Raw genomic sequence first — 14543 nt, forward strand, 5'->3', positions numbered from 1 at the left:
AACAGAGATTACACAAATGAGTAAGCATTTCTAAATATTGCCTTAATAGTGTATTTTTAGATTAGTACAAAATGTGGGAGTTTGAAGTTAAAGCTACTTCCAAACTTCAAGAACATTAAGCAATCCAATAAATATAGATAACAGAAAGACCACTCAGATCATGTTTCCTCCCTGATGAAAAAGGAGGCCTGAAGTTGCTTAAATAATTCAGCTAAAAAAAACATACAAAGACTAGGCAACTGCATTTTTTGGAAGAACAGTAATAGTGGAGTCTTCCCACCAGTTTCTCACTCCGAGGGAAACATCTCAACCCTGCAAAGCTTTGCCCAAGTTAAAATATGTTAGTCAGCATTAAACACCTGTTTTAAAAGTAAGTTTTTCTTTACTTAACAACAAACCAACCACTCAGATCATGTTTCCTCCATCAGAGTCTCATTCAGAAACACTGAACAGTCTTCAACAGTGGAGAAGAAACAAAGTCTTCCCACCAGTTTCCTGCTCTGAAGGAAACATCTTAACTCTTCATCGTGGGCAGCGAGACCAAACTCTTTAGAAACACATTTCTCAAGTCAACAACTAAAGAAATGATCCCTGAAAGTATAGTCTTGGTTTGTTGTGGATGTTTCTCAGGGTCTTATGTCTGGAGACCAGCACTCGTACTCCTGGTGAACTCCTGTAGCTCACTAACACACTAACACATTCCTCATCATCATCCTCCTCCTCTAATCAGAGCTTCATCAGTGAATCGTTAGAGTTTCTGAAACGTGATGTGAACTACATCGTCTCTCATTCTTACTTTCACCTGTACAGTTACTATATTGAAGCATTTTACTTTTTGCAGGTGACATATCTCCCTTTCTGCTAAAGCAAATTATGTCTATGGATTCCTAAACTCTAAACCCTGTACTGTTTGAGCTGCTACTAAAACATTTACTTTACTGTATGCATTTGCACATCATGACATCAGATGTCAAAGTGTATCTCCACTTTTTAATACAATAGAAAGTGTCAAAGGTCATTCAAAAAAAGAAAAAAGAAAAACCCCTTTTGTTTATGATTCTAGCTTTATACCTTTTCACAGAAGCAAGGTTAGAAAACAGTCTGTAAACCAGTGATCATCACCTCTGCTCCTGTAGAGCTGCTGTCCTGCATGTTTCAGGTATCACTCTAACACACCTGACTCTAATAATAAACTCATCATCAAGCAGCTGAAGCTTGTCAAGGGCTTGATAACCAGTTAAGTTTGAAGTTCACATCATGTTTCTGCAACTTTAGTCACTGATGATGCTGTGATGTCTGTTGTTACTGGACCAGAAGTATGAGAGCTTAAATCTTTGTTCTTATAACAACAGAGAGTTCGGTCACACTGGTTGTTTCCCAGCAAAGCTGAACATAATTAAGAAGAATTGCTTAATATCTACACAGATGGAGAACAGACTTATTAGAGTAAGTCTTAAGTAGCTCTCCACAAGCTCTAAATATAGTACAAAACATTTACTTTTTGACTTTACATAAATGACAAAACCACTCAGATCATGTTTCCTCCATCAGAGTCTCATTCAGAAACACTGAACAGTCTTCAACAGTGGAGAAGAAACAAAGTCTTCCCACCAGTTTCCTGCTCTGAAGGAAACATCTTAACTCTTCATCGTGGGCAGCGAGACCAAACTCTTTAGAAACACATTTCTCAAGTCAACAACTAAAGAAATGATCCCTGAAAGTATAGTCTTGGTTTGTTGTGGATGTTTCTCAGGGTCTTATGTCTGGAGACCAGCACTCGTACTCCTGGTGAACTCCTGTAGCTCACAAACACACTCCTCCTCCTCCTCTTCCTCCTCCTCCTATAATCAATGACAAGCTGACTTCTATATGAAAAAAAAAAACTTAACTTGCAAAAAACCCAAAACTTTGTTGCGGCAAGTCTGAAACTCATAAGTATAATTGCTCTTTTCTTCTTTTCCACCTGCAGCAAGAAGCACCTGGTTGCTGTTCTGAATTTTAGAGGTCTGCTGAGGGGCAGCGAGCACCGGCTGATCCTCCAGCGACTCGCCCAGCTGAAGAAGAAGAACCCGGACGTTGCCGCCGGCGACAAGAAACAAGTTTTATTTAATGACATGCAGGTCACCGTCAACACAGACTGTCTGTCCAATCTGCCGTTCAGCTGCTTCAACTTCCTGCTGCCCGACAACTAGTGAAACGCTGCGTGACAGAAGAAGAACAGTCACAGTAAAGGTTTTAATAAGATGGTTTTGACACATTTCGACACAGATGAAGGACGCTGCTCTCAAACACAGCCACCTCAAACTCAAACTCAACTGCAGCGTTTTCCCACAGAATGAGATTTACTATTTAATCTTTAAAATGTTGTTTGTAACTAATTCATTTTTATGTAAACCTGGAACACACACACGAGGCCGGTGGTGATATTCTATATTTAACGTTACTGTCAACTGTCAATTAACCCTCCTGTCGTCCTCCCGGGTCAAATTGACCCCGTCTCTTTTGACTGTTCCTCCCTTCCTCCCTCTTTCTTTGCTCCCTCCTCCTTCTATACTTCTTTCCTCACTTCCTTCCTTCCTTTCTCATTCCTTCCTTACTTCCTCCTTTCCTTCCTTCCTTCCTTCCTTCCTTCCTCATTTCCTTCCTTCCTTCTTTCCTTCGTTCCTCCCTTCCTCCTCGACTTCCTTCGTTCCTCTTTTCCTCCCTCCCTTCCTTCCTTCCTTCCTCTACTTCCTTCCTTCCTTCCTCTTTTCCTCCCTCCTTACTCCTTTCCTTCCTTCCTTCCTTCCTTCCTTCCTTCCTCATTCCTTCCATCCTTCCTCCTGTCCTTCCTCATTCCTTCCTTCCTTCCTTCCTCCTGTCCTTCCTTCCTTCCTTCCTTCCTTGACATGAGGACAACAGGAGGGTTAAAAATGTATCCAAAGCTGGATATCTATCTTATTTCCTTGTGTCATGTGACTCAGTTGTTGTCCTGAAACTATTAAAAACACGTCCGTCACACACCGTCCGGCTGTCGGAAACACCCGAGCAACAACTGTGTTTAATCCACTGTTGAAAATAGTCCCCAACAAATGTTTAATATCTGTGAACCCAGCTGCTCGGGGAAATGACTCAGGCCTTTTAACACACTGAACTACATATTTATGAACTGCTGTGACAGCTGAAGGTCCCAGAGAAGTGAGGAAGCATTAGAGACGGACTCATACACTGTTGGGTTTGGTCCTTTTGATGGGTTTCATTTGTTGATAGTAAGAAAAATAGAGAATTACATCAGCTTTATCATTTCAATAAAGTTATAATAAAACTGTAAAACATCTGTTCATTCCTTTTCTTACACAATGTATTTGTATTTCTTTGGCCTGATCAGTAAACTGATTTTAGCTTGTTTGTGTCCCTCAGGTCCGACATGTATCAGGTTTTATTAATAATAGATGTGTCATTTCTGTGTTTGCCACAGATTATACAGCCAGTGATTTCCTATGTTCTGAAAGGTCTATTTAGTGCATTCATAACAGAGAGGAAGGGAGGAAGGAAAGAAAGAAGGACATAGGAAAGAAGGAAGGGAGGAAGGGAGGAAGGAAGGAAGGAACAGTCAAAACAGGCGGGGTCAATTTGACCCGGTAGGACGACATGAAGGTTAACCTTTGTGTCGTCCTACTGGGTCAGATTGACCCCGTCTGTTTTGACTGTTCCTTCCTTCCTTCCTCCCTTCCTTCCTTTCCTTCCTTCCTTCCTTCCCTCCCTCCTTCCTTCCTTCTTTCCTCCCTTCCTTCCCTCCTTCCTTCCTTTCCTTCCTTTCCTTCCTTTCTTCTGTCCTTCCTTCCTTTTCTTCCTTTCTTCTGTCCTTCTTTCCTCCCTCCCTCCCTCCTTACTTCCTTCTTTCCTCCCTTCCTTCTGGCCTACTTTCCTTCCCTCCTTCCTTCCTTCCTTCCTTCCTTCCTTCCTTATGTCCTTCTTTCCTTCCCTCCTTCCTTTCTTCCTTCCTTTCTTCCTTCCTTTCTTCTGTCCTTCTTTCCTCCCTCCCTCCTTCCTTCCTTCCTTCTTTCTCCTTTCCTCCCTCCTTCTCTCTTTCCTTCCTTCCCTCCCCCCTTCTACCTTCCTTCCTTCCCTCCTTCCTTCCTCCCTCCTTTCCTTCCTTGACTCGAGGACAACAGGAGGGTTAAGAAGAGTTTGGTCACACCATTTTTGTTTAGAAACAGCTCCAAAACTGAATATCAGCGATCATGTTTTCTGTCTCAGGAGGTTTACCGAGCTTCTCTAGCTTGTTTTCCTTCATGACTTCATCTCTTGACTTTGTCCTTTGGGAAGGAAGGAAGGTAGGAGGGAGGGAAGGAAGGAAAGAGAGAAGGAGGGAGGAAAGGAAAGGAAGGAAGGAAGGAGGGAGGGAGGGAGGAAAGAAGGACAGAAGAAAGGAAGGAAAGGAAGTAAGGAGGGAAGGAAAGTAGGCCAGAAGGAAGGGAGGAAAGAAGGAGGGAGGGAAGGGAGGAAGGAAGGAAGGAAAGGAAGGAGGGAGGGAATGAAGGAAGGAAGGAAGGAAGGAAGGAAAGGTAGGAAGGGAGGACGACACAAGGGTTAAGAAGAGTTTGGTCACATCATTTGTTTAGAAACGGCTCCAAAACTGTTAAATCAGCGATCGTGTTTTCAGTCTCAGGAGGTTTACCGAGCTTCTCTAGTTTGTTTTCCTTCATGACTTCATCTCTTGACTTTGTGCTAAAATCTACAAGAAAATAATAAAACTGTACAAAGTCAAGAGGTTGAAACATGCAGAGTAACTGATCTACAAGGTACTACTCTCCAGAGACTGAAAACAAGAGCGCTGTTATTCGTTTTCGGAGCCGTATCCAAACAAATGTCATCATGATGTTTGTGGGGAGGAAACATGGCCTCCAGTGCAGCGGCGAGGCTCACTGATGTCTGACATGTTCTTTAATAGTTTAACACACACTATACTTGTTAACCCTTCCTGTTCCTTCTTTCTTCCCTTCCTTCCTTCCTTACTCCCTTCCTTCCTTCTGTTCTTCCTTCCTTCCTTCCTTCCTTCCTTCTGTTTTTCTTTCTTTCTTTCCTTCCTTCCTTCTTTCCTTCCTTCCTTCCTTCCCACCTTCCTTCCTTTCTTCTTTCCTTCCTTCCTTCCTTCTGTTCTTCTTTCCTTCCTTCCTTCCTTCCTTCCTTCCTTCATTCTTTCCTTCCTTCTTTCCTTCCTCCCTTCCTTCATTCTTTCCTTCCTTCTTTCCTTCCTCCCTTCCTTCTGTTCTTCTTTCCTTCCTTCCCACCTTCCTTCCTTTCTTCTTTCCTTCCTCCCTTCCTTCTGTTCTTCCTTCCTTCCTTTCTTCTTTCCTTCCTTCCTTCCTTCCTCCCTTCTCCTTTCCTCCCTCCTTCTCTCTTTCTTCCTTCCTTCCTCCCTTCCTTCTGTTCTTCTTTCCTTCCTTCCTTCCTTCCTTTCTTCTTTCCTTCCCTCCTTCCTTTCTTCTGTCCTTCTTTCCTCCCTCCCTCCTTCTCGCTTTCCTTCCTTCCCTTCCTTCTTTCCTTCTGTTCTTCTTTCCTCCCTCCTTCCTTCCTTCCTTCCTTCCTTCCTTCTTTTCCTCTTTCCTCCCTCCCACCTACCCTCCTTCTCTCTTTCCTTCCTTCTTTCCTACCTCCCACCTACCTTTTTTCCTCCATATCCAAACAAATGTCATCATGATGTTTGTGGGGAGGAAACATGGCCTCCAGTGCAGCGGTGAGGCTCACTGATGTCTGACATGTTCTTTAATGGTTTCCAGACATCAGTGGAGGTGTCCGGCTCTGAGGAGTAAGATACACACACTATACTTGTTAACCCTTCCTGTCGTCCTCCCGAGTCAAATTGACCCCATCTGTTTTGACTGTTCCTTCTTTCTTCCCTTCCTTCCTTCCTTCCTTCCTCCCTTCCTTCTGTTCTTCTTTCCTTCTCTCCTTACTTCCTTTCTTCTTTCCTTCCCTCCTTCCTTCCTTCCTTCTTTCCTTCCTTCCTTCTGTTCTTCTTTCCTTCTCTCCTTCCTTCCTTCCTTCTTTCCTCCCTCCCACCTACCTTCCTTCCTTCCCTCCTCCATTCATTCCCTCCCTCACTCGCTCCTTCCTTCCCTCCTTCCTTCCTTCCTTCCTTTCTTCTTTCCTTCCTTCCCTCCCTCCTTCCTTTCTTCTTTCCTTCTTTCCTTCTTTCCTTCCCTCCTTCCTTTCTTCTGTCCTTCTTTCCTCCCTCCCTCCTTCTCTCTTTCCTTCCTTCCCTCCCTCCCTCCTTCCTTCTTTCCTCCCTCCCACCTACCTTCTTTCTTTCCCTCCTACCTTCCTTCCTTCCTCCTTTCCCTCCCACCTTCCTTCCTTCCTCCTCCCTCCTTTCCTTCCTTCTTCCTCCCTTCCTCCCTCCTTTCCTTCCTTCTTCTTCTTCCTAACTTCCTTCTTTGACTTGAGGACGACAGGAGGGTTAATAGGTCAGTTCAGTCTTGGTTTCGGCTCCAATCATGAGATTTGTCGACTCTCACAGCTGTTTTCACTCTCACTGTCAAACTGATCATATTTATTGAAATGTGATCTCAGTTGCAAAAACCTAATGATTGTAACATGGAGGTTATATTTTAGAGTTGTGAAGAATGCATGCTTTTATTTCTGGGAAGCAAACCTTGTCGTTAAATGATCTGGAACTTATTAAAACTTTCCAGATGGGGGAGAGAAGGCAATTGTGAAACTTTGGCAGCAGATGTAACCAATAAAAAGCAGTTTAGTTCTTTTTTGTTAATATGTGTTTGCTATAAAGATGTTTTCTCACAAGCTATTTTATTTTGAAGTGGAATTTGACTTATTTTTGCAAAATGTGTCTTTTTTGACGGCTGTGTCGATCCTCAGTTTGAGTCGATAGTTTCAGATCAGCAGACAAAAACTGTAGGAAATTCTTCAAATGCCTGAGTCACAAATAAGTCATGTGTTATTGAGAGAAGGAAATGAGGACTCACAGGGACTTTTACTCCTTCAAACTTTCCATCAGAGTGAAGTTTGGGTCTCTTTACTCTGCTTTCGCACATTTCAATGAACCCTCCTGTTGTCCTCGAGTCAAGGAAGGAAGGGAGGAGGAAGGAAGGAAAGGAGGAAGGAAGGATGGAAGGGAGGAAGAAGGAAGTAAAGGAGGAAGGAAGGAAAGCTGGAAGGATGGATGGATGGAAGGGAGGAAGAAGGAAGGATGGATGGAAGGGAGGAAGGAAGGATGGAAGAGAGGAATAAAGAAGGAAAGGAGGAAGGACAGAGGAAAGAAGGAAGGAAGGTAGCAGGGAGGAAAAGAAAGGAATGGAGGAAGAAAGAAGGAAAGGAGGAAAATAAGGAAGGGGGGAAGGTAAGGAAAGAAGGAATGTAGCAGGGAGGAAGGAAGGAAGGAAAGAAGGAAGGAACAGTCAAAACAGACGGGGTCAATTTGAGGACGACAGGAAGGTTAAATCTCATTTTCCAGACGTTCCTTTACGGTCGCAGCTAGAAGGAATTTTGCAAAAATGATTGATTTTCTCTGCACATTCACTCGTTTATCCATTCAGCCTTTCTCTTCTTATAAACTGTTTTTGTATCTGAATGTGTCTGACAACGTGGAGCTGTGAACATTTGAGCTGTGACACGAGTTTCAGGCTCAAGTTCCCATCAAGCCTGATCAGAGACGAGTATTCAAGTTATGTAAATTTGAGCCTGAAATGCTACAGTACATGTGAAGAGAAGAGCAAATGGATTACTGTATGTTATAATGATGGTTTGAAAATGATTTAATCTTTTTTGTATTAAAATATATCAAATGTCAAAATAAGAATTTGCATATTTGCTGTAAAGTAATCAAGGAGCTCTTCAACCTCAATAACATTTACCTTTTATAAATCATTGTAAGTAGCATTCAGCCCATCGTCTCTATGTGAAGATATAAGTGTAGAATTTGATATACAGTAAATGATTCAGCCCTAAAAATCAGGCTTTAATATTCATCCTGTCAGTGTAGAAGACAATTTCATCAAAACAGATGAACTCGGGTGCAACAACAATTTGAATCATATCAAAAGTACAAAACAGTCCCCCATGTGAGTTGAAATAATAAAAAGTACTCAGTATCACTTCTTACGTACAGTAGGCTGACCAGAGCTTCCAGCAGCAGTAAAAAAACAACAGACACAAACTGCTCTGCACAAAAAGATAAATAATGACAGAATCAATGCAACAGCACCAGTTCTTAGATTCTCAAATGAAAGAAAGAGAGAGGAAGGGAGGAACAGTCAAAAGAGATTAGGTCAATTTGATCAGGGAGAACGACAGGAGGGTTAATGAAAGATTTCCTAATTTCCTTATCCTGAGATGTGTGGTGAAATTCAATGTGTCACAGAATCAACTTGTTCCAACATATAACTTGAACTAACTATGACACTGAAAAAGTCAAAAGCCAGGAATAGAGAGAAGTGGTCAGTTTGAAGTTCACATCATGTTTCTGCAACTTTAATTAGTCACTGATGATGATGTGATGTCTATTGTTACTGGACCAGAAGTATGAGAGCTTAAATCTTTGTTGTTCTTATAACAACAGAGAGTTTGGTCACACTGGTTGTTCCCTGCAAAGTTGCACACAATTAAGAAGAATTGCTTAATATCTACATAGATGGAGAACAGAGTTGTCAGAGAAAGTCTTAAGCAGCTCACCACAAGCTCTAAATATAGTACAAAATATTTTGTTTTTGATTTTACATAAATGACAAAACCACTCAGATCATGTTTCCTCCATCAGAGTCTCATTCAGAAACACTGGACAGTCTTCAACAGTGGAGAAGAAACAAAGTCTTCCCACCAGTTTCCTGCTCTGAAGGAAACATCTTAACTCTTCATCGTGGGCAGCGAGACCAAACTCTTTAGAAACACATTTCTCAAGTCAACAACTAAAGAAATGATCCCTGAAAGTATAGTCTTGGTTTGTTGGGGATGTTTCTCAGGGTCTTATGTCTGGAGACCAGCACTCGTACTCCTGGTGAAAAATGTGCTATTCTTTTTTCTTTTTTTTAATGACCTTTGACACTTTCCAGTGTATTAAAAAGTGGAGACACATTTGACATCTGATGTCATGATGTGCAAATGCATACAGTAAAGTACATTTTTTAGTAACAGCTCAAATAGTACAGGGATTAGAGTTTAGGAATGCATAGATATAATTAGCTTTAGCAGAAAGGGAGATATGTCACCTGCAAAAACTAAAATGCTTCAATATAGTAACTGTACAGGTGAAAGTAAGAATGAGAGACGATGTAGTTCACATCACGTTTCTGTAACTCTAACATGTCACTGATGAGGCTGTGATTAGAGGAGGAGGAGGAGGAGGAGGAGTGTGTTTGTGAGCTACAGGAGTTCACCAGGAGTACGAGTGCTGATCTCCAGACATAAGACCCTGAGAAACATCCCCAACAAACCAAGACTATACTTTCAGGGATCATTTCTTTAGTTGTTGACTTGAGAAATGTGTTTCTAAAGAGTTTGGTCTCGCTGCCCACGATGAAGAGTTAAGATGTTTCCTTCAGAGCAGGAAACTGGTGGGAAGACTTTGTTTCTTCTCCACTGTTGAAGACTGTTCAGTGTTTCTGAATGAGACTCTGATGGAGGAAACATGATCTGAGTGGTGTCTTGGAGCTTGTGGAGAGCTGTTTAAGACTTACTAACAAATCTGTTCTCCATCTATGTAGATATTAAGCAATTCCTTTTAGTAGCATGGAGCTTTGCCGGGAACAACCAGCATTACCAAACTCTCTGTTGTTATAAGAGCAACTAAGATTTAAGCTCTCATACTTCTTTTCCAGTAACAATAGATTTTTTCTGTGTGGTGTCCAGAGTTCAGTCAGATTGACCTTTGACCCGCCGGCTCTCTAATGTCCGGCTAGTTTGACAGAGGTGGTTGGCTTTGACCTCTCACTCAGGACACATTGTTCATACTCTTGTTTTATAGCTGCATTGTGAAATAGAGAAGGAAAAGAGTTGCTCGGCTATAGCAAATCCAAGGATAGCATCAAAAGTTAATGACATTAAAATGATATAAAAGATAATATGTATCATTTTCAACTTGGTAGTCTGCTGTTGTGAGTCTGCCAGCCATCTCCGTTCTGCTCACGCTATTTTCCTGTCTTACTCAGCTTTTGGCCACAATATGCAAATAAGTTTCTCAGGCAGTGTAAGTGAAAACACCTGAGCTGTGTGGGTGGATCATGATATTGCAACAGTTTTAAAAGATTTGGCTTGTGATTTTCTTCATTTTTCTTATTGTCAACAAATCTCATGTGCAGAGCCAAACCAACAATCAACTCATCTACTAACAAATACTGAGTGTGTATACAAAGCCTGATACATCTTATTCCTCTGTGCTGTAGATTAAAAACACATTAGTGAGACACACTGCTTCTTACCTGAAATCTGCAGTTAATGTAATTTGTTTGCAAAAAAGCTAATTCTCAGACTCTCTGTCATTTTACGATCCTTCACAAGCATAAACCTCTCCCTTGAAAGTTACAATCGATGTTATTAGTTTTTACACAATCATTAGAAAAATAGCAGCTGTTGAGATGATAATACATCCTCCATTAATTTTATCAGCTGCATTCTTCTTATGAAAGGTGCGTCCGTTTCTGCTCTTGTGTTGTGTGTAATAAGTAAATATTTATGAGAGCCACACAAACACACACACACACACACACACACACACACACACAGCACAGACAGACACACACACACACACACACACACACACACACACACACACAGACAGCACAGACAGACACACACACACAAACACACACACATATTCAAGAATAATAACTGCACACACACACATACACACACACACACACACACACACACACACACACACACACATTCTAGAATAACTGCACACACACACACACACAAACACACACACACACACACACAAACACACACACACAAACACACACACATTCTAGAATAATAACTGCTACATGTTTTGAATTGTAGCAGTTATTCTAGAATGTGTGTGTGTGTGTGTGTATGCAGTTATTATTCTAGAATGTGTGTGTGTGTGTGTGTGTGTGTGTGTGCAGTTATTATTCTAGAATGTGTGTGTGTCTGTGTGTGTGCGTGTGTGTGTGTGTGTGTGTGTGTGTGTGTGTGTGTGTTTCCTTTAGCCAAGTTAGCATATTCATTCAAATGTAAACAAAGGTGACCTCTGACCTGCAAAAAACATCAGAGCTGAAAAGACATCGCACAAAACAGGAAACTTGTGCTTTAATTTGTCGGTTGGACAGGTTTCTGTAAAAGCACGAGGAAACAGAGCGAGTGTTTGTCAAGTCAGAAGCCCACTGTGCAGTTTTGCTCCATCACCAAAAAAAAAAAGAAGAAAAAAAGAGGATAATCTGTCAGTGATGAAGCTGTGATTAGAGGAGGAGGAAGAGGAAGACGAAGAGGAGGAGGAGGAAGAGAAGGAGGAGGAGGAGGAAGAGGAAGAGGAGGAGGAGTGTGTTTGTGAGCTACAGGAGTTCACCAGGAGTACGAGTGCTGGTCTCCAGACATAAGACCCTGAGAAACATCCCCAACAAACCAAGACTATACTTTCAGGGATCATTTCTTTAGTTGTTGACTTGAGAAATGTGTTTCTAAAGAGTTTGGTCTCGCTGCCCACGATGAAGAGTTAAGATGTTTCCTTCAGAGGAGGAAACTGGTGGGAAGACTTTGTTTCTTCTCCACTGTTGAAGACTGTTCAGTGTTTCTGAATGAGACTCTGATGGAGGAAACATGGTCTGAGTGGTCTAGTCATTTATGTAAAGTCAAAAAGGAAATATTTTGTACTATATTTAGAGCTTGTGGTGAGCTGCTTAAGACTTTCTCTGACAAACCTGTTCTCCATCTGTGTAGATATTAAGCAATTCTTCTTAATTGTGTGCAGCTTTGCCAGGAAACAACCAGTGTTACCAAACTCTCTGTTGTTATAAGAACAACAAAGATTTAAGCTCACATACTTCTGGTCCAGTAACAATAGACATCACAGCATCATCAGTGACTAAAGTTGCAGAAACATGATGTGAACTACAAACTTAACTCGTTATCAAGCCCTTAATAAGCTTCAGCTGCTTGCTGATGAGTTTATTATTAGAGTCAGGTGTGTTAGAGTGATACCTGAAACATGCAGGACAGTAGCTCTACAGGAGCAGAGGTGATGATCACTGTTTTACAGACTGTTTTCTAACCTTGCTTCTGTGAAAAAGTATAAAGCTAGAAGGCCGTACTCTAACCTGTCTCATCTTAATACTATATTCTGATTACAATACTTACAATGTGTATCTGATTATTATGCTTTGACCCGTCAATGCTCAGCGAGATGATGCAGAGTTTCTCTTTTCAATGAAAGAAAGTGCTGTTTGAAGCTTTGTGAGAACATATTTGAGTTTCTTCTGCAGAAATGCATCAGACACATTTACGTTAAACAGGTTGAAGAGATTTGACAGACCACTCAGATCATGTTTCCTCCATCAGAGTCTCATTCAGAAACACTGAACAGTCTTCAACAGTGGAGAAGAAACAAAGTCTTCCCACCAGTTTCCTGCTCTGAAGGAAACATCTTAACTCTTCATCGCGGGCAGCGAGACCAAACTCTTTAGAAACACATTTCTCAAGTCAACAACTAAAGAAATGATCCCTGAAAGTATAGTCTTGGTTTGTTGGGGATGTTTCTCAGGGTCTTATGTCTGGAGACCAGCACTCGTACTCCTGGTGAACCTCCTCCTCCTCTTCCTCCTCCTCTAATCACAACATCATCAGTGACACAGTAGAGTTGCAGAAACGTGATGTGAACTACATCGTCTCTCATTTTTACTTTCACCTGTACAGTTACTATGTTGAAGGATTTTAGTTTTTGCAGGTGACATATCTCCCTTTCTTCTAAAGCAAATTATATCTATGGATTCCTGAACTCTAATCCCTGTACTGTTTGAGCTGCTACTAAAAACTGTACTTTACTGTATGCATTTGCACATCATGACATCAGATGTCAAATGTTTCTCCACTTTTTAATACACTGGAAAGTGTCAAAGGTCATTAAAAAAAAGAAAAAAGAAAAGCAAATTATTGTAGGATTATAGGAGGAGGAGGAGGAGGAGGAGGAGGAAGAGGAGGAGGAGTGTGTTAGTGAGCTACAGGAGTTCACCAGGAGTAGGAGTGCTGGTCTCCAGACATAAGACCCTGAGAAACATCCCCAACAAACCAAGACTATACTTTCAGGGATCATTTCTTTAGTTGTTGACTTGAGAAATGTGTTTCTAAAGAGTTTGGTCTCGCTGCCCACGATGAAGAGTTAAGATGTTTCCTTCAGAGCAGGAAACTGGTGGGAAGACTTTGTTTCTTCTCCACTGTTGAAGACTGTTCAGTGTTTCTGAATGAGACTCTGATGGAGGGAACATGATCTGAGTGGTCTTGTCATTTATGTAAAGTCAAAAAGTAAATGTTTTGTACTATATTTAGAGCTTGTGGAGAGCTGCTTACAACTTACTCTAACAAGTCTGTTCTCCATCTGTGTAGATATTAAGCAATTCTTCTTAATTATGTGCAGCTTTGCTGGGAACAGCCGGTGTGACCAAACTCTCTGTTGTTATAAGAACAACAAAGATTTAAGCTCTCATACTTCTGGTCCAGTAACAACTGACATCACAGCATCATCAGTGACTAATTAAAGTTGCAGAAACATGATGTGAACTACAAACTTAACTCGTTATCAAGCCCTTAATAAGCTTCAGCTGCTTGATGATGAGTTTATTATTAGAGTCAGGTGTGTTAGAGTGATACCTGAAACATGCAGGACAGTAGCTCTACAGGAGCAGAGGTGGTGATCACTGGTTTACAGACTGTTTTCTAACCTTGCTTCTGTGAAAAGGTATAAAGCTAGAAGGCTGTGCTCTAACCTGTCTCATCATAATACTATATTCTGATTACAATACTTACAATGTGTATCTGATTATTATGCTTTGACCTGTCGATGCTCAGAGAGATAGTGCAGAGTTTCTCTTTTCAATGAAGGAGAAAGTGCTGTTTGAAGCTTTGTGAGAAGGTGTTTGAGTTTCTTCTGCAGAAATGCATCAGACACATTTACATTAAACAGGTTGAAGAGATTATACAGACCACTCAGATCATGTTCCCTCCATCAGAGTCTCATTCAGAAACACTGAACAGTCTTCAACAGTGGAGAAGAAACAATGTCTTCCCACCAGTTTCCTGCTCTGAAGGAAACATCTTAACTCTTCATCGTGGGCAGCGAGACCAAACTCTTTAGAAACACATTTCTCAAGTCAACAACTAAAGAAATGATCCCTGAAAGTATAGTCTTGGTTTGTTGTGGATGTTTCTCAGGGTCTTATGTCTGGAGACCAGCACTCATACTCCTGGTGAACCTCCTCCTCCTCCTCCTCCTCCTCCTCCTCCTCCTCTAATCACAACATCATCAGTGACACGGTAGAGTTGCAGAAACGTGATGTGAACTACATCGTCTCTCATTCTTACTCACCTGTACAGTT

The 14543-nt window shown here is 41.4% G+C and overlaps 1 protein-coding gene and 8 non-coding genes across 9 annotated transcripts in view; 4 read left to right on the plus strand and 5 right to left on the minus strand.

Annotated features, from left to right (window-relative positions):
* The window catches only part of exoc3l4 (exocyst complex component 3-like 4), a 41537-nt gene extending 38995 nt beyond the window's left edge, over positions 1–2542 (plus strand). Inside the window, exon 13 of the mRNA XM_053336039.1 lies at positions 1970–2542. Within this exon, the coding sequence (XP_053192014.1) occupies positions 1970–2192 (223 nt within the window). The 3' untranslated portion in view covers positions 2193–2542. The remainder of the gene's footprint in view (positions 1–1969) is intronic.
* Positions 401–607, minus strand: LOC128376102 (small nucleolar RNA U3). Its single transcript, XR_008323253.1, has one exon. It is a non-coding gene; the product is annotated as a small nucleolar RNA U3 (small nucleolar RNA).
* Positions 1524–1730, minus strand: LOC128376113 (small nucleolar RNA U3). The gene has a single exon (XR_008323263.1). It is a non-coding gene; the product is annotated as a small nucleolar RNA U3 (small nucleolar RNA).
* A 6188-nt stretch (positions 2543–8730) lies between the features above and the next one.
* Positions 8731–8937, minus strand: LOC128376050 (small nucleolar RNA U3). Its single transcript, XR_008323205.1, has one exon. It is a non-coding gene; the product is annotated as a small nucleolar RNA U3 (small nucleolar RNA).
* Positions 8938–9432: 495 nt separating this feature from the next.
* On the plus strand, positions 9433–9639 carry LOC128376125 (small nucleolar RNA U3). The gene has a single exon (XR_008323274.1). It is a non-coding gene; the product is annotated as a small nucleolar RNA U3 (small nucleolar RNA).
* A 1943-nt stretch (positions 9640–11582) lies between these two features.
* On the plus strand, positions 11583–11789 carry LOC128376104 (small nucleolar RNA U3). Its single transcript, XR_008323255.1, has one exon. It is a non-coding gene; the product is annotated as a small nucleolar RNA U3 (small nucleolar RNA).
* A 696-nt stretch (positions 11790–12485) lies between these two features.
* On the minus strand, positions 12486–12692 carry LOC128376096 (small nucleolar RNA U3). The gene has a single exon (XR_008323247.1). It is a non-coding gene; the product is annotated as a small nucleolar RNA U3 (small nucleolar RNA).
* Positions 12693–13241: 549 nt separating this feature from the next.
* LOC128376094 (small nucleolar RNA U3) lies at positions 13242–13448 on the plus strand. The gene has a single exon (XR_008323245.1). It is a non-coding gene; the product is annotated as a small nucleolar RNA U3 (small nucleolar RNA).
* Positions 13449–14149: 701 nt separating this feature from the next.
* On the minus strand, positions 14150–14356 carry LOC128376099 (small nucleolar RNA U3). The gene has a single exon (XR_008323250.1). It is a non-coding gene; the product is annotated as a small nucleolar RNA U3 (small nucleolar RNA).
* Between the last annotated feature and the right edge of the window lie 187 nt (positions 14357–14543).

Source organism: Scomber japonicus, chromosome 16, assembly GCF_027409825.1.
Source record: "Scomber japonicus isolate fScoJap1 chromosome 16, fScoJap1.pri, whole genome shotgun sequence".
Lineage (NCBI taxonomy): Eukaryota > Metazoa > Chordata > Actinopteri > Scombriformes > Scombridae > Scomber > Scomber japonicus.